The sequence below is a fragment of the Corythoichthys intestinalis genome, chromosome 7 (assembly GCF_030265065.1).
Source record: "Corythoichthys intestinalis isolate RoL2023-P3 chromosome 7, ASM3026506v1, whole genome shotgun sequence".
Lineage (NCBI taxonomy): Eukaryota > Metazoa > Chordata > Actinopteri > Syngnathiformes > Syngnathidae > Corythoichthys > Corythoichthys intestinalis.
Genome location: NC_080401.1, coordinates 57,209,265 through 57,228,705, shown reverse-complemented (window position 1 = coordinate 57,228,705; position 19,441 = coordinate 57,209,265). Strand labels below are relative to the sequence as shown.

General features: G+C 41.0%; 1 protein-coding gene across 4 annotated transcripts in view; it reads right to left on the bottom strand.

Moving 5' to 3' along the window:
* Positions 1–19,441, bottom strand: part of brdt (bromodomain, testis-specific) — a 42,304-nt gene that overhangs the window by 15,015 nt on the left and 7,848 nt on the right. For 3 of the 4 annotated variants that reach the window (XM_057840385.1, XM_057840386.1, XM_057840384.1), the window contains 7 exons: positions 12,969–13,110; positions 10,589–10,710; positions 10,201–10,530; positions 9,987–10,115; positions 5,958–6,149; positions 2,853–3,025; positions 2,438–2,787 (listed from right to left, as the gene is read on the bottom strand). In XM_057840385.1, the coding sequence (XP_057696368.1) occupies positions 2,438–2,787; positions 2,853–3,025; positions 5,958–6,149; positions 9,987–10,115; positions 10,201–10,530; positions 10,589–10,710; positions 12,969–13,110 (1,438 nt within the window). The remainder of the gene's footprint in view (positions 1–2,437; positions 2,788–2,852; positions 3,026–5,957; positions 6,150–9,986; positions 10,116–10,200; positions 10,531–10,588; positions 10,711–12,968; positions 13,111–19,441) is intronic. The other variant, XM_057840387.1, reaches the window with a different exon arrangement.

Genomic DNA, 19,441 nt, shown 5'->3' with positions numbered 1-19,441 from the left:
CATCTGCCTAACATTGTGTCCTTTTTTTCTAATAAAGAAAAAAAGTAACAGATCAACTTATAATAAAGTATAACATTATTAACATTGTTTTGTTTGTAACAGAGAAGACTTGACGTGCATCAATTTGCCTGAATAAAAAAAAAAAAATTCACATCCAAACTAAAAAAATACACTCAAGGTACATTTTTGACCATTTGATGCAGAAAAATAAAATGTAATAAAATCAGTAAATAATAACAAATTAAAATTGATTAGAAACATTCACTCATGAGGACAATGTGCCAAAAAATTTGACCGAAAAAACAAATCTGAATTAAAGAAAAAAAAAAGTGTCCTTGGACAGGACAGTTTTTATTTTTGCTGCTCAAAGTATTTACCTCCTTTGCAATGGTGTGGAGTTATTTTGCAATGAGCATGCTAACAATGCTCACTGGCTTACTGATATAACACTGACAAAGCAGGACGATTGTTGGCAATATTCGGCACGTTTTCACTGAAAAAAATCAAGCGGCTTAACAATGAGATTGGGGTCTAATGTCTTTAAGTGACGTCTTAATTGATTTGGCTTCTGGCTGTCTACTATAATTATTTTTAGACACAGTAAACAGTGGTCTTTCATCATCACCCACTGTATTAAAAGTCAAAGCTAAAAGGCAAACGGCACGAAAAAAGCGCATTCACGGCGGCCGAGGTAGAACCGTAGGTGAGGGCGGTCGTCGTGACGATCCCAAGCCGAAAATGGCACTTCTCGGGCGGCGACGTGAGAACCAGACAAGACAGTGGGTCGTTGCGTGAGTGAGTCCGGTCGGAAAACGGCTTTCGAAAACGGCGGTGGCACTCTGCTCTTCATATCTGTTGTCTGTGTGTGCTGAGTGCTCTTCCTTAGTTCAAAAATACTGCGCGCACTCTGAAAATGAGAGCGCCACTGCCACCTACTGAGTGGATGTGCAAGTACACTTTATTCCAGTACGGCAAAAAAAATACAAAAAAAAAAAAAACATGTTCCCCGAGGTCACATGCGCCCCACCTGGCATCGCTCTGCGCCCCCCCAGGGGGGCGCGCCCCACTATTTGAGAAGTACTGTTCTACAGGCATATATAATCCCTGTTTAGGCTTATATTCAAAGTATATGGCTCAATAGCATGCACGCACTGTTCGTGCATGTCACACACACATACGGGCAGTTTGCCCCGACTCTCGGCCGTGTAAGCAATGTTGAAATATTGCTTGTATGGAGCAGAGAGAAAACCGATCATTCTCAGGCTTATCCTCAAACCTATTTTTATGTTTTTATGACTGTTGTCAAGTCCGACCCTTCCTAAAAAGCCGTGTTCAAGGCAAGCTAGGCGCTAATAACGGACAGCTGCATCGCTACCGTAGCTACCGTACTGTCTCTCGCTTTTTGATGACATAATTGCTGCATTAAATCCGATTTGCGGGACTGGACAGTACAGACCGCCGCAACAGTCTGGAAAAATGTGGCCCAGATCGGATTTAGACCACATACGAAAGTGACCCAGATCGGATTTGAAATGGTCCCGTTCTATGCGACTTGTCACGTTCAGACCTTCAAGTTAATGCCTCACTCGAGTCGGAAAAACACGAAAAGATCGGATTCGTGCATTAAGACCTGTAGTATGAATGTTTGCCTGGTACACCAGACTCACCGCTGTTCCAGCGATTGAGTCTGGCCACCATTCACGCGGATACAATTTCCAGGGCGGAGCAAGCCACAGCAAACAGACAGCGGAGTGGACCAATCAGCGACGGGCAGACGTGAAGTTAGTAAAATGACGAGGGAAGGACGAGGGACTTGCACGCGGAAGTAAACATGCGAAGAGAGCGGAGTTTATTCAACATGGCTAGCGCGAGACAGACTGTTGTCAATGACTCGTGTCGATGTGTTTTTGGTAATTTAAAACTGATTTTACCGTGGATTGGAACATATTCTCGGCTCTCCCGTTCACCATCTGTGTTGGAGACGACTTTCGACGCGCAAGAGTGACGTTGCTCGTTAAGAACACGTCAGGCAAATAAACCAATCTGATTTGTCGACCGATTTTGTACCTGCTCGAGAGGCCTTTAATGGCCTGGTTCCCAGACTATACTCTCAGTGTTTGAAAAATACAGGGAGAATAGTCTGGCAGAGCCAGGCAATATGAATATAACCTTAGTTCGGACACTCAGTTGCCTTGACATTTTTCCGAGTAAGGCCAACGACGTCATGCATCAAGAGAGACAATAGCTAATTAGTATGCTCACTCGCCACCCTGTGGTCTGGGGTGTGAATTGCAACCTGTCAAAATGACAGATGGACTTCAGTTTTTTCCGTCACCGTTTTAAAAAAACGGTCAACGACGGAAAATATTCGGTTAACGCGACCCCTGGTACCGTTACACCCTTAGTGTAAACCAATAGATGTGGATGCTTTGCCTACCTTTCTTCTTCTTCAGTCCCAGCTGCATTTTAGGGAGCGCCTCGCTGGCTGCCTTCACCTTCCCAGAATGCATCGCTGGCAGACTTTTTCCCACCTTTTTCAACTCCTTCTTCCTCCGCCACTCAGCCACCACCCTCTGCAGGCGCCTCTGCGTGGACGTCTTCAACATCTCCACGTCCACCTGCAGCTTCTTGGAAGCCGAGTACTTCAAAGGGGCGTCGCAGGCTTTGATGATGCTCACCAGCTTGTCTGAGGGCAGAGCGTCCAAATCCCGTCGTAGTTGCTGCTTCTCATCATAAGTCAGCGATGTGGAGTTGACCCGTAACGCCGTCGTACTACCTTTTCCGTCTCTACACAAACATCTGATGTTAGCACCGAAACGCACGCAGCTACAATGAACTTAAAGGGTACATACAAAGGAGAACTCTTGATTTTTTTCTCCGTGATAGGTTTGAATTTGCGTGATTTGTCTTTGAGACGAGCGACGTGCTTCTCTTTGGATCTTTTCTCCTTCAGCTTGTCCTTTTTTCTGGGTTTCCTAAGTGGATCCTCGGCAAGTCTCCTCAACTGGTCAGTCACGGCTTTCAGCTAAACGTGCGAGAATGAAGAGGGAGCAATGACCACATGTGGATTGTGTTCACTCAAGAATCGTGATAATTACACCCATGGATGAACCTGATGAGTCTATTTTACATGATATAATCATCCAGAAATTCCTTTAATCGCATTGATTAATCGACTATTAAATCATTATTTATGGCAGCCCAACCAATAATGCTAAAATGATCATACCGACGACTAGAGCTGGGAATCTTTGGGCACCTAACGATTCGCTTACGATTACGATTCAGAGGCTCCGATTCGATTATAAAACGATTATTGATGCACCCCCCTCCTTTTTTTTTCTCTTTTTATTTTTAAAAAATGTTTTGTACACGAGTTCCAAAATTGTTCAAAAATACTCTCAGGCTAAACCACACTACTATTTCAGTATCAAGTTAACATATAGCAGTAAACAAATATACAAAAATAACATTAAATAAAAAACTCCAGTCCCCATTCTGTATCAGCAGCTTTAAACTACATTCAATTAATTTGAACTGGGCTTCGTAAGCGTGTCTTTTCGTCGGATTTGCCATTTTTGGGGGTTTTGATTCAAACAGAACTTGATTTGCCCAACGCATGTAACTCAATTTTACACTGTACCTAATGGCGGCCCGCCCCCTATGACGAGCACCATTCACACCTCTAATGGTTCTCATGCTGCTTTCACTCCCGTCCGCCTTCGGTACACACATTGGGCGCTAGAGCTGGGAATCTTTGGGCACCTAACGATTCGATTACGATTACGATTCAGAGGCTCCGATTCGATTCTAAAACGATTATTGATGCACCGCCCCTCCTTTTTTTAAATTTATTTATTTTTATTTATTTATTTTTTTATTTTTGTTATGTTTTGTACATTAGTTCCAAAATTGTTCAAAAATACTCTCAGGCTAAACCAAACTACTATTTCAATATCAAGTTGACATATAGCAGTAAACAAATATACAAAAATAACATTAAATAAAAAAACTCCAGTCCCCATTCTGTATCAGCGGCATTAAACTACATTCAATTAATTTAATGTTGTGAATCAACCGTTAAAGTTGTTCAAATTGCTCCCGTTAATCCATAATTTCCCTTTTGTCTAATTTGGACATGTGAAAGTTTTAAAACTATTTAAAGATAGATTCAAGTCAATATTTTACCGATTTAGGAGTATTTTAGATAAAAAGTTAATTAGGTTTGCTTGGAAGGTTCGCTACAACAGCCTTGCAGGGAAGTGTACTGCTTTAAGATGGCGGCCGTTTACTACGTCCGCATCTAGCTTTTTGTAGATGTGCTGCTAACGCTACCGCTACAGTAGCGCATCTAGTCCTATATAAATGATATCTACCGTAACATTATGTGGATGACGTACTTTTGGAGCAGCTTTTCAGCAGCAGTCAGGTATGTTGTTGTGTTTTTTTATCTCGTGGCATGAGTTGAGCTAGAGCCGTGAGTTGAGCATTGGCATTACCCGAGGGGCCGGGTAATGAGAAGCATGATGTTTAGCTACTCTCGCTCCGTTGCTCATTGACCGCGCGGTGCGCTGAGTGTGTTGTACTTCGCTTTACTTGGCATATTTCAATAATCGGAATTTGGATGTTTGTGAATCTTCCACGGCCGAATCGCGAATAATCTAAGAATCGGGAATTTTGCACACCTCTATTGGCATTATTAGACGCCCCGCCCATTTTGGAGAAAATTTTTGACTTTTAGGTGCGCCTTGTGGTCGTGAAAATACGGTACTTTATTATTTATGCCTGTTATTTGTGTCCTCTTTTTAATAAGCAAAATATGATATCCCTGGAATGACGGATGACAGTCAGCATGTGTGATTGTATGGTCATTTGTTTTGATGCTTCTACAGGTATATATAATCCCTGTTTAGGCTTATATTCAAAGTATATGGATCAATAGCATGCACGCACTGTTCGTGCATGTCACACACACATACGGGCAGTCTGCCCCGACTCTCGGCCGTGTAAGCAATGTTGAAATATTGCTTGTATGGAGCAGAGAGAAAACCGATCATTCTCAGGCTTATCCTCAAACCTAGTTTTATTTTTTTATGACTGTTGTCAAGTCCGACCCTTCCTAAAAAGCCGTGTTCAAGGCAAGCTAGGCGCTAAGAACGTACAGCTGCATCGCTACCGTAGCTACCGTACTGTCTCTCGCTTTTTGATGACGTAATTGCTGCATTAAATCCGATTTGCGGGACTGGACAGTACAGACCGCCGCAACAGTCTGGAAAAATGTGGCCCAGATCGGATTTAGACCACATACGAAAGTGACCCAGATCGGATTTGAAATGGTCCCGTTCTATGTGACTTGTCACGTTCAGACCTTCAAGTTAATGCCTCACTCGAGTCGGAAAAACACGATAAAAAGTTAATTAGGTTTGCTTGGAAGGTTCGCTACAACAGCCTTGCAGGGAAGTGTACTGCTTTAAGATGGCGGCCGTTTATAACGCTCGCATCTAGCTTTTTGTAGATGTGCTGCTAACACTACCAAATCTATATTGCATCTAGTCCTATATAAATGATATCCACTGTAACGTTGTAATGGATGTACTTTGTACAGCTTTTCGGCAGCAGTCAGGTATGTTGTTGTGTTTTTTTGTCTCGTTGCATGAGTTGAGCTAGAGCCGTGAGTTGAGCATTGGCATTACCCGAGGGGCCGGGTAATGGGAAGCATGATGTTTAGCTACTCTCGCTCCGTTCCGTCCCGAAGACAGCGCGGCGCGCTGAGTGTTGTGTACTTCCGCTTTACTTCGCATATTTCAATAATCGGAATTTGGATGTTTGTGAATCGTTCTCGAATCTTCCATGGCCGAATCGCGAATAATCTAAGAATCGGAAATTTTGCACACCTCTACCGACGACTTCTGTATATCATGCGGCTAAATAAAGAGGACAGGTTATTCAACTCAGACCTTCTCCTCCAGATTAGCCAATTGTGTGGCGACCTCGTCCGAAATCCCAGTGTTGGAAGAACTCTCGCTCTCGGAAGAAGAGGAGCTAGTTGAGGAAGAAACGCTCCCCACGCGATTGCCTTTGGGCTTATCCAGTTGACGTCCCTGGTCCAGCTCCTGCAAAAGTTTGGTGTAGCGTGCTTCGAAAACCTCCTGTTTAATGACAGAGACGTTTTAATACATCAAGTATCTCTCATTGTTGTCACAAAAATAACATGTCCTTTTTTGTTTATTATTTTTTAAAAACCTGTCCTGGTCAGCTGAGAGACACGGAGAATAGGAATGTGAGTGCCCTGATGGTCTGAACAGTTTCAATGTATCACATGGGAGTTTGATATCCTCCCTTTGTGGTTGTTCATTATGTTATATTTATTAGGAGAAAGTAACAAACAGGACACGGTTGGGGGACACAGAAAGGAAGGAAATAGACAGAAAAGAAGAAGAACAACAAGAAATACATTATTACGTATGCCTATGCCAGGTATACAAACTGATTAGGGGTAGGGATGTCCCGATCCAGGTTTTTGCACTTCCGATCCATTACCGATATTGTTTTGCACTTCCGATCCGATACCGATACTGGCCGATACCGGCTTATCTGAGCATGTCTTAAAGTTATTTAGCCTCCTTAGTTGTCAGACTCATGTTGAAAAAAGTTTTAGTACTCTTGATAACAACTAGCCAGCTGAATTAGGTGAGTTTGAAAAACACACAACAGTTGGTAACAAGAAACTGACCTGTTTATTCAGTGACAAACACAAAACATTATAAATAACAAACAGAAATGGCATAGTCAGTCAGTAAAACGTGCAAATAATATTGTAAACGGTCTTAGAAAAAGCAAAACACACAAACAACCTCAGTGGAAAATCCCACAAACCCCCCAAGCTATCAGATGCTTTTAATGTTTCGTGCATTAGTTACAATAATTGTATAAAAAGCCTCTCAGGTTTAAATAAACGACTATTTCAGTATCAAGTTAACATTTTAAAACAGTAAATAAAATACTCAAGACCCCATTCTGTATCCGCAGATTTAAACTACATTCATTTAATTTTGCAAATCAACTGTTAAAGTTGTCAAAATTGCTCCCGTTATTAGATAATTTCCCTTCTGTCTACTTTCGACATGTGAAAGTTTTAAAACGGTTTTGAAGATTGATTCAAGTCAAGATTTTGCCGATTTAGGAGTATTTTAGATAAAAAGTTAATTAGGTTCGCTTGGAAGGTTCACAAAAGCCTACAAGGGAAGTCTCCTGCTTTAATATGGCAGCTGTTTACTAACGCAACTTGTTTTCAATACTTCAAAGTTGCTAACGCCGTCGAGTCTGTCATTTTGCATCTAGTTCTATATACATATGGTATCTATTATCTACAGTAAAACGATGTTGACATAGTTTGTAGCGGCTGTCAGCAGGAGTCAGGTATTCTTATGTTTTTTATCCAGCGGCATGAGTTGAGCTAAAGCCGTGAGTTAAACATTGGCATTACCTGGGTCTATGACAAGCATGATGTTTACTCTCAGGATGCAATGCGGTCCGTTTCTCATTGCGTCCCGAAGACCGCGCTGTGTATTAGTTCCGCTTTAGTTGACATATTTCAATAATCGGAATTTGGATGTTTGTGAATCGTTCTCGAATCTTCCTCGGCCGAATTGCTCAAGGATGTAATGACGGCTGGTTGTATCGTGGTTCTAAGTGTTGGATGGTGCGTCTTTACTCACGAGAGATAATGGCTCGTCATCCAGAATGAATTCTTCGGCAATGACTCTTGTTATTCCCTGGGCTTTGGGACTGTCGAGTGTCAGTTTGTCACGCATAGCAAAAGTTTCTGCCAGTGTTAGTTGCGTAGGACCTTTCTTTTTGTCTTCGGTTTTCTTAACATACTCCTTATATTGTTTGTGGTATTTCGCTAAATGCTTGATTAGGTTGGTTGTATTAAAACTTCTAACAGCTTTACCACCACGCTTGACTTTATTGTGACATATGTTGCACTCTGCCTCTTCGTGTTTGTCGTCCTTTAAGGTGAAATGATCCCACACAGCTGACATTTTTACCGACAAAGTCTCTCTGTATATTGGGAGACGGTAATGTAGTTTGTTGAAGGTGTGCCGTAAAATGCGGACCGGATTTTAGGGAAACCGAAACAATAACTGGAATGGATTATGTAAATTGGTCCACTGGAAAACCCGGACCGGACTTTAAAAAACTGGATCGGAAGTCTGGATCGGAATTTTTCCGTTATGGCCGATCCGATGCGCATTTCTTTGCCCATATCGGCGTTCGATCCGATCCAAATATCGGATCAGGACATCTCTACTTTAAAATACAGTTTTGAATGAAAATGAGTTAATTATGTCTGCCTTGTTACAGTAAGAGCAATGCAGTAGCCTAACGTGTAAAACCTGAGATGCCACAGCACACTAGTGTAGGCATGCGCCGGTATGAGATTTTGACGGTACGATAACCGTGAGCAAAAATACCGCGGTTTCACGGTATCGCAATTATAGCTCCAAAATTTTGAGATGTATGGGTTTAAAAAAAAAAAAAAAAAAAAAACTTTTTTCCATTGAACAGGTTTTTTTTTCAGAACATATTTGCAAATTGGAACATGAATATAATGTGAAAATAAATTAATGTGAAAATAAATAAATTAACAAAAAATAACAAATATTTTATCTAAAATTAAAATAAATAGAACCTAGACTATACCCAAAGCCACAGCTCAAGTTGCTCAATATTAGAGCAGGAACAAAATAATTGCTATAAAAAGGTAAAAACACTTCTAAATAAAATTAAAAATATATAGTGTATGATTTTTTTTTGAGGGGGAGAAGCTGAAGATTCGCCATTTTCAGCCACTGTGTCAACTCTCTTCTACATGATGTCATGCCTTTGTGTTAAAAAGAACAAAGAATTCATAAGTTTATAAGTTAGTTAAAAATGTATAAGTTAGTTTTATAAGTTAGTTAAAATGTAAATATTGTTGAGGAAAGGTTTCATCTAAAACAAAAAGTGAGGAGTGAGACCTCCTTTCGCAATTAGCGATCTTTGACGCGATCTTTTTTTCCTCCCCCATTCATTCAAGCTTATTTCTCACTCAGCGGCTGTGAGACATAAAACGTCGACGAAGCTGCTCTCCCAGCTTAGCCTAGGCTAACATTCGTCTTTGTAAGTTGTAGTTAGTTTGTATATTGAATTTGAAAGGAAAATGTATGTTTTGTTTTTGGCGACCTTTTTCATGGTGCTATTGCTATCCTGTTGAACCTACTCACGTGTTGAAAAATACAATTGTATAACGTTTTAAATGTATATTTCACCACGATTTGAGAGCTCAATAAATTGAAGAAAAGTACGCCTTGTGTTTGGAGGGCTTGTTTTTAGGTTTGCTGGCTGTTTAGCAGAATAGCGTCACTGACACTCACGGCAACAAACGGGAAGGGTGAGCGCTGCCGCACCAAGCCACTTCAGCTGCATTTTGGCACATGAAAAATAGCGAATACCGTACTAAGGTATGACGAAAAATTTTAGTGGTTTTGAAACCGCGATGTTTTCACACCACGGTAAACCGTGAAACCAGTAACCGGCACATGTCTACACTAGTGTTGAGCAAGCTAAACGATGATTGACACATTCGGCGTCTTTGAAGGTAGTGCTGCCAAGCTTCTCATCGTTAACTTCAAGAAAAACTCGCAGTACACTGCTGCCCAAGAAAAGTAGCAGGAGTGAGAAACTGTACGAGGATGAAGCAAAAAAACATTTTTTAATCAAAAACCCAATCCTTTTCACCCGATTCCCATCCTCTGAAAAATGGCGCGATCCCTAGTCCCTATCGCTCGTCTTAAATTGACTTTTTCATATTGGCCGGTCGGATTAAAAAAAAAAAAAAAAAAAAAAAAAGGGCCGATACCGATATACGTCAAATTTCCAAATATCGTCCGGCCGATATATCTATCTCTACTGTAAACGTGTTGAATTTTCGGGAGGCCTACCTGCAGCTTCCGTGCCATGTAGACCACCTCGTGCGCAGGAGGGTTGTACTTGTAGCAGTTGGAGAACATCAACCTGACGTCTGCGGCAAAGTCCTGGGCGGCGGCGTACTCTCGCTGCTCCATCTTTTTCTGTCCAATCAACATAAGGGCTTACAAGAAAGTGCGATAATATTCTTTTTTTTTTTTTTTTTTTTTTAAACAGCGCGTAACCTGCCTTGATGGTACCAAGGTCCATGGGCTGCTTGATGATGTCGTAGTAATCATGCAGCGCCAGCGCCACAGTGTCCACAGGCGTATAAAAGGGCCAAGCGTAAGCGTAGTGCCTCTTGGAGAACAGCTCCGTCAAGATTTTGTCGCAGTCGCGAAGCGGCTCAGGTAGTTTTGCTTGCATGTCCTCCACGGCTGTGAGGTCTCTTTTCGGCACTTTGATTGGTCGCCCGCTGCCCGACCTCGCGGTCAGCGCGCACGGCGTCGGCGCTTCTTTAACAGTGCTTGTCACCGCTGGTGGGGCGGCCTCCAATTTTCTCTTTAAAGGTTTTTTGACCTAAAGGTTTAAAAGTAGTGAAAACGTAGCTCTTCCCCCTAATAAATTTTCCACTTACTCGTTCATCCATCTGGGCTGAGATTTGGACAGGTGACGCAGGGTGGGGAGAGTTTGACTGGTTGACCGTCACCTGGTGCTGGATGACCATTTGGGACATCACGGGTCTCATCTTCAACAAACCTGACAGACAGTAAGTGGCACAAATTAATTAGGTCCACCAACCTCACTCAGTCGAAATGAATTGGACGTTTCTCGCCGTCAACGGCAGCAAATACCATAATTTTCGCACTATAAGGTGCACCAGACTATAAGCCACCACCCACCAAATGTGACAAAATGGAATTTGTTCATATACAAGCCGCACTGGACTATAAGCTGCAGCTGTCCTCACTGTATTATGGGATATGTACACCAGAAGATATTATTTACTTTTGCTATGTAAGTTAGCAAATTGTTCTTTTGTTGTACATAGTAGAGCCTAGTTCGGGCCTAAAAAATCCAGCCCGACCCGACATGGCCCGCTGGTATTGAGGCCCGACCCGGCCCAGCCCGGGCCCGATCAATTAACTAGATTTGCAGTCCCAAGCCTGAAAACCCCCTTTTTTTTTTTTTTTTTAAATTTGTGGAGTGACGCGTAGAAAAAAAAAAAAACGCAGCAGCAATTTATTTTCTTCGAGTTGGCAGAAAAAAACGCAAGTTTTCTTAATGTTTAAATAGTCTACATATTTTTATGATCATTATAAAAACATTTACACAACGAAATAACGCTGGGAAAGTTTAATATTAAAAAAATATATATGCAGTTTTGCAGACACACAGAGGAGAAGATTCAAAAGGATCAGATTTGTGTTGCCTTTGTGTACATAAATAAAAGTGTCTTTCGTAACGAATTCACAGTTGTCAGAAAAAAAAATCCGAGTTTACTCAATATTTAAATAGTCTACATATTTTTATGAGAATTATAAAAGCATTTACACAACAAAATAACGCTGGGAAAGTTTGTTAAATATATTTCTGAGTGTGTGGGATATCGTTCTCACATGGACGCGCCTCTCTGACATGGAGAGGGAACAGCAGCAAAAAAAACAAAAACAAAAAAACTACAAATGCTTTGAAATAACATCCTTTATTGTAATGACAACAATACCAAAAATAAATTATAAAAAATAAAAATGAAATGAAAGCTTTTAAACTGCGGGCTGGCCTTGACTGCAGTCTGCAACTTGCGGCCTCATGTCCTGCTCTTTATTCCTGTGAAATAAGGGAAATAATTAGAGCGGCTCGGACTAAAAATGGCGATTTGAACAGCAGGATATTATGGCTTACTTACAGTGGTCATATTTTTTGGTCATCGTCGTGCAGGAATAAAGATTGCGTCCACTGGCAGGTTTCAGTTACGTTCTCCGCTGATCTATTGTGCGGCCTGCAGCGCTGAAATCTCTCTCACTGCTGCTGCTGCTGCTGCTTGCAGGGATGCACAACACTTTCTCTTGCCAACTTGGAATGTTTTGGGTATATATTTGTTGCATTCGACGAAGCTGACAGTTTTTTGTTGCATCTTCCACGATCAATTGAAATTCTTTCCACACCTCACTCCTACCGGTGCATTCTTGCCTCTTCCATTCCCCAGTCTTCAGTTTGTTTTTAACTCCTCGCTGCTCCATTTTGAAAAAGAAGTACCACGAGGATGAGGAGTTGTGGAGTTGTGTACACGCGGAAGGCGCCAGAGCAGGAGAAAATGAAAAAGAGGGCGGTGCCTCGGCCGTGCGCAAGCGCTACAGCGGGAGGACAAGAAGAAAAAGCGGGCGGCGTTCATGTGCGCGCATGCACAAGCAAAAGCGCAATACAGGGAGCCTGCTCTCCATTTTTTTATTATTATTATTTTTTAATAATTTATTAGTCCGGCACGGCGGCCCGACCCAACCCGACCCGACCGTGAATGCTTAACATTTTGGGCCCAGGTCGGGTTGGGTTCGGGCACAAGATCTAACCTCTAGTACATAGGTCCCCTTTTTTTTTTTTTAATTTAATTTTTATTTATTTTTATTTTTTTTTATTTAAAAATACCGTTTGAGGCTCAGCTCAGGTATTTTAATTCTTCATGTTCCTTATCCGAATACTCGATTATTCGAACTAAATAGTTCATCGGTTAATCGACTACTAAAATAATCGATAGCTGCAGCCCTACTGGAGACAAGGCAAAACTCCATAATAATAATAATTTAAAAAAAAAAAAAAAAAAGAGTTTAGCAGCTTGTACCCTTGAATTTCTAACAGACAGCAATTGATAATCCACAAAAAACTTTTGTGAACATACAGCTTCATTGAAACTGCCGATACAAATGGTACCCTATTAAAAAAGTGACACATATAGCGCATTCAGTGAGTTAATGTTGGCCCCGATGGTGGTACTCAGGGCTAATAGTGAATTCATTTACCAGCACTGCTCTTTTTTTTACTTTTGGCTGCTTCCTTTGTGGCTTCAGGCGGGACTTCACATTCATCCTTGGGCATTTTGGCAACTTCAAGCAGAAAGAGCTTCTCCAGCGACTGCGCCATGAAAACGATGTCATCTCCGGGCTGAGGAGAGGAAAATTGAACACTTTAAAACAGAGGCGAATGCTCTTACATTTTTTTTTTTTTTTTAACAATAAGCACAAATCTCATTTTATGTTCATTGTGCAATAATATAATTGTAACATGAATTTGTTCCATCTTTTAATACATTTTTATTTTTTATAAAATGTTTATGTCTGAATTTTGGGGGGCTTGGAACATACAGTGGTATGAAAATGTATCTGAACCCTTTCGGAATTTCTCACATTTCTGCATAAAATAACCATCATATGTGATCTGATCTTCCTCAAAATAACACAGATGAAAAAAAAACTGTCTGCTTTAACTAAACCCCAGCATTTACAGGTTTTCATATTGTAATAAGGATAGTTTAAAGAGGGAAAAATAAGTAAGTGAACCATCACATTTAATATTTTGTGGTCCCCCTTTAGCAGCAATACCTTCAGCCAGACGCTTCATGTAGCTGCAGATCAGCCTGTCACATCGATAAGGACAAATCTTGGCCCGTTCTTCTCTACAAAACTGCTGTAGTTCAGTCAGCTTCTTGGGCCATTCTGGCATGAATCACTGTCTTTAGGTCATGCCACAGCATCTCAATGGGGTTCAAGCCTGGACTTTGACTTCGCCACTCCAGAATGTGTATTTTGTTCTTCTGAAACCATTCTGAATTTCATTTACTTTTGTGTTTTGGATCATTGTCTTGTTGCAGCATCCATCCTCTATTTAGCTTCAACTGTCTGACAGACGGCCTTATGTTTTCCTGCAAAACCTTTGAATTCATTCTTCCATTAATGACTGCAAGTTGTCCAGGCCCTGAGGTAGCAAAACAGCCCCAAAACATAATGCTCCCTCCACCATGCTTCACGGTGGGGATGAAGTGTTGATGTTGGTGGGTGGTTCCATTTTTCCTCCACACATGACATTGTGTGTTACTCACAAACAATTCCACTTTGGTTTCATCAGTCCACAAAATATTTTGCCAAAAAATCTGTGGAGTGCTCAAGTGCCTTTTTGCGAACACTAAATGAGCAACAAAGTTTTTTTTAGACAGCAGTGGCTTCCTCTGTGGAATCCTCCCATGAACACCATTTTTGGTCATAGTTTTACATGTAGTTGATGTGTGCAGATATTGTACTATGCCAGTGATTTCGTTAAGTCTTTAGCAGACACTCTAGGGTTCTTTTTCAACTTCTGAGTATTCTGCGCTGTGCTCTTGGCGTCATCTTTGGCGGACGGCCACTCCTTGGGAGAGAGGCAACAGTGCCAAACTTTCTCCATTTGTAGACAACTTCTCTGTCGATTGATGAACATCCAAACTTTCAGAGATGGTTTTGTATCTTTTCCAAGCAATATACAAATCAACACTCCATGAACGCTTGTCTTTAGTAAAGTTGCACCCATACCGATACCAGTATCGGCAGGGGGCGCCAATCCGGCCCGAACTGGTGGTATCGGTATCGACGAGTACCAACATTTAGGGCGCCGATACCATCTACTGGCATCACTTGAACGCAAATGTACTGTCCTCCCCACGTCAGCTAACTTCCCAAATCCCGATGCATGACATTTGTATGTCTGTGTCTCGAAATTACCAAACAAAATTAACACCTTCGTCTTCAATATTAAGGATGTAAAGTACAACGCATATCCGCGATGTTACGCTGCTCATCGCACATGGCATTCACAAACGATTAGCATGCGTAAGCTAACGCCTGTTGTTGTAGCGCCGAGGGGATCAGAAAGGTTAAGACCAGAGGTTGCGCTAGACATTTTCGTTGTCTGTCATTTTGACTGACAGGGTCATAAACTATTTTTACCTGTCACTTAAATTTTTAAAATGATAATGATGACATATTCAATAGTATTTAGTTTTCATTCATTTTTAATTTAATATTGTAACGCTTGCTTAGCGGCGAAAAATTAGACACGGAAGTCGTGGTATTTTTCTCACTCTTTTTACTCTGCTTACCGCCAACAACACCAACAAAACAACAACTTCCCCCCCAAAGAAAAAGAGGCAACTATATAGACCCCAATCACCAACGTCACACAATGATCTTAATTGTGGTAGTCAGCCCAAAATCTTCTAAATATATATTAAATGCATATTACCAGATATAAAATGACTACTACATAGTCTGTGGTGATCATTTGGTGCCCAGATTTCTTGTCGAATTACAGCAGTTCATCTCGCTCTCCTCTTCGGGTCTCTCAGAATACGGTAGAACTTCAAGTCTCTCCGTCTATCTTCTCTGTTACTGCAACCAACCGCCACACACGCCTTCACCATTTTGTTCATTAATGTTAACGAGCAGAAAAACACGCCGTAATAGGAGGCATGTACGTAGCGGTAATGTGTAAACACGACGAGCTGACGGACAATATGGCGGCTCCAGTCAGGGGGGCGGAGTTGTGACGTCATGTGATTGGGGTCTATACACAGGCGGCAATCTAGTCCACCAAATGGATGACACGCTGGCACACCGGGTGCACCAATAAGAACCTCGCGTTGATGTGTCAATCACGGTGACGCCGCCAGACCCCGGTGACGGTACAATATTCTGACAGAATAGCCAACAACGTCATGCATTAAGGGAGACAATAGCTAATTAATATGCTCACTCGCCACCCTGTGGTCTGGGGTGTGAATTGCAACCTGTCAAAATGACGGACGGGCTTCAGTTTTTTCCGTCACCGTTTTAAAAAAACGGTCAACGACGGAAAATATTCAGTTAACGCGACCCCTGGTTAAGACCGTGGGAGACTAAGCAAACTCATGGTTTCATGATGAACATTGAGTGGCAAATTAAGAGCGCCGTACTTCAAACTCGTTCTGTTTATGAAAGTCGATTGTCATATGCTGGTGTTGTGCAGTAATGAGCAGAAGTGACTTCTGTGGCCAGAAAACACTCTAGCAGCGCAGCGCGCACACTAGATATCATCAAATAGAAACCTAGATGTGCTACATTAGATCCCATGCCATTAGCTGCGTGAGCCCAGAGCGATGCGTAGTCCATATACTACATTGATGAATTAGAAACCGCCAGGACTGAATGGAAGTCAAGCAGGCCAAATCAATCCATACCAGTGACTATAGATAATGCTGCAAATATGCTGCAAATACTGTTAATTCAGTACAGGTTACAGATGGACTCGGACCACAAATAGGATGTTTTGCTTATATGGTAAATATAGCTGCTAAGAGAGCTGCAGCAATCAACAGTGTGCCCCACTTTACAAACAGTAAAGATTGTTCTCAGCACTTATATACAAAATTTCTTCAGATCAGTAAGAAGTGGGCACATAAATATTATGCACTAAAATGCTTGTTTATATGATGGCACTGTTATTTTTGCTTGTTACCAAAAAAAAAAACAGAAATAATAATAACAGTTGTATTTTCTGTTTCAGAGCATTAAATATATTGAATTGTATCGAAAATCGTACTGAACCGTGACTTAACTGTATCGTTGCATCCCTTATACGTACCTATATATATATATACATATATATATATATACTGGACTGTCTCAGAAAATTAGAATACACAATATTCTAATTTTCTGAGACAGTCCTGTACATTAATCCACCATTTAAAGCAGGGGTGTCCAAACTTTTTGCAAAGGGGACCAGATTTGGCGTGGTAAAAATGTGGGGGGCCGACCTTGGCTGACGTCCTTTACATAGAACAATATATAGGACTGTCTCAGAAAATTAGAATATTGTGTATTCTAATTTTCTGAGACAGTCCAGTATATATATATATATATATATATATATATATATACAGTGGTACTAGAGCAGGGCGGTAAACCGAAAATTTACTGTCACCAAAATTCTTAACGATGACCGACGTAATTTTGACCATGTCGGTAAATTCGGTAAATTAATAAAACAAGAAAATATAGTCTTTTCATCCCGCTTTGATTCTGTGTTGTTCGTCTATGTTCATTCCCCTTTAAGAAAGCAGTGAATGTGCTTACGTAGGGAGTCACGTGATCATCAGGAAGCCAATCAAACAAAAGCCCGGTAAGCTAACGCTAGCAGCTAACGCTACAAGCAAAACGTGATGGAGTGTGGCTTAAGGGAGGTTCACCAAACTTTCAACCGACATTTAGTAGACTCTTGGTGGCATCCAGACGGGCTTTCACCCGCTGTCCTCCTTTGTTCTCACGATTTCCGGAGATGGTGCTTTCAGTGCTTTCTACTGGTAGCGAGGCTAACGCTAGCTAGCGGCTAACGCTACAAATGAACGTTATGGAGTCGGATAGCGGCTCTAACATTGTCGAAACGGCTGAACTTAATGAGTGGATTGAGCACGGACTGCATCTAGCAATTACTATGTGGCGTTATTTTGTATCTGTCTGTGTGTGATTCCTCTGATAGCTTTTGTGATGGTAAAGCATTCAGCATAAAGTACAATCCAACGGCAAAACTTATAATGACCGAGAAATAGCCCCAGCTATTTTTATTGTGCGTGCATTTATTAAAAAATGCACTGGGGGGGGGGGAACTCTTAAACCATAAAGTAAACACTTGTATTTAATAATTATGTCACAGCAGCCATTAACAATAAGTTGTCTTTTTGAAGTGTACTGTTCAAGCTGCAAGTCATTTGTGTTACAATTACATGTTTGCATAGGCATATTGATTTTGACAATGTACATTGTTCAAGTCATACACGCTGTTATAAATGTTCATACTTGAATTCTTATTGCTTACAATACATTTTTATAAACTTAATGTTTAGACTGCATGTACAATTGTTAAATACAGTATATCAAATTGAATGCTGGTAAATAAATCAACAAGAAATAGTTAATCTGTATTTCATGCATTGATTCAGATTTTCAAATTATATAACAGTCCGCTTGGGCGAATTTATCGGCATTTATCGTTATCGAGATAAATCTGCTCAATTTATCGTGATACATGTTTAAGGCCATATCGCCCAGCCCTAAGTGGTACCTCTACATACGATCGCTTCGACACAGGAACTTTTCGACATCCGACGTAAAATTTGACTCGCCATTTGTTTCTACATCCGACGACATGCTCGAAATACGACGACAATGGCAGCACCGCAGACGAATGCACGGCAGATTTTCTTGTGTGACAAATCAACACAGGTTTCAGAAAAGGTTGGTACAGGTGGTGAAACAAGGAAAAAGTTGACGCTTACCTTCTAAATGAAGATGCAAATGACAGAAAAATATGAGCGTGGGGTGAAATGGCTCAACAATACATCTCCACGGTCCTCCTCCGACCATCGTTCGCCAGTCTTTATAAGTTAAGCTGACAATTCTTATTGTGGTAACATCTCCAGAGAAATCGCCAGCTTCGCCACGTTTTCATCATTTCTTTCACAACTTATTCAACACAAAACGCCTGCTGTCTGCCGCAATTGACGATGTTCTCAAGAAAGCATTGAAAGCGAAAGTAAACTCTCACCCGCTCCCCTCCCTCTTTGTCACGTGAGCCCCGCGGTGCCTTCAGGTACAGAAAAAAACGTCCGCCTTATTAGAACCCGTTTCGTTACACTATTACAGGAATTATTATTATTATTATATTATTAATCCGATTTTTATTTATTATTTATTTGTTTTGCTATATGTAATTGCCATTTGTAATAGTACCAGCAGTATTTTTTAAGGATTTAGTGCAGGTTTTTGGGCTGTGGAACGAATTAATGGAATTATAATGTATTCCTATGGGAAAATCCTGCTCGACATACGACCATTTCAACTTACAAACAAGGTCCTGGAACGGATTAACTTCGTATGTAGAGGTACCACTGTATATATGTTTTTGTTTTGTTTTGTTTTTTTGCAAACAGAGTGGTATCGGAATGGTATCGGTATCGGCTGATACTGCATAGCCAGGTATCGGTGTCGGGCCCAAAAAATGGTATCGGTGCAACACTAGTCTTCAGACAACTCTTTCGACCACGCCATGATGCACATCAAACAATGCTTCTCATCTAGACAATTCTTACCAGGTGTGTGTTTTACAGTGGGCAGGGCAGCTTTAAACCACTCATCAGTGATTGGGCACACATTTGACTCAATTGAATTGTTTGGTAAAAATTGGTTTCAATCCCTCTTTAAGTCTCCATAGGCAGAGGGTTCACTTACTTATTTTTCCCCCTTATGTCATTGTTTGCATGCTATCCTCATTAAAATAAGAAAACCTAAATGTTTGGGTTGTTTTAGTTAAAGCAGACACTGTTTTTACATCAGTGTGATTTTGACAAAGATCAGATCACATTTGATGGTGATTTTATGCAGAAATGAGAGAAATTCCAAAAGGTTCAGATACTTTTTCATACCACTGC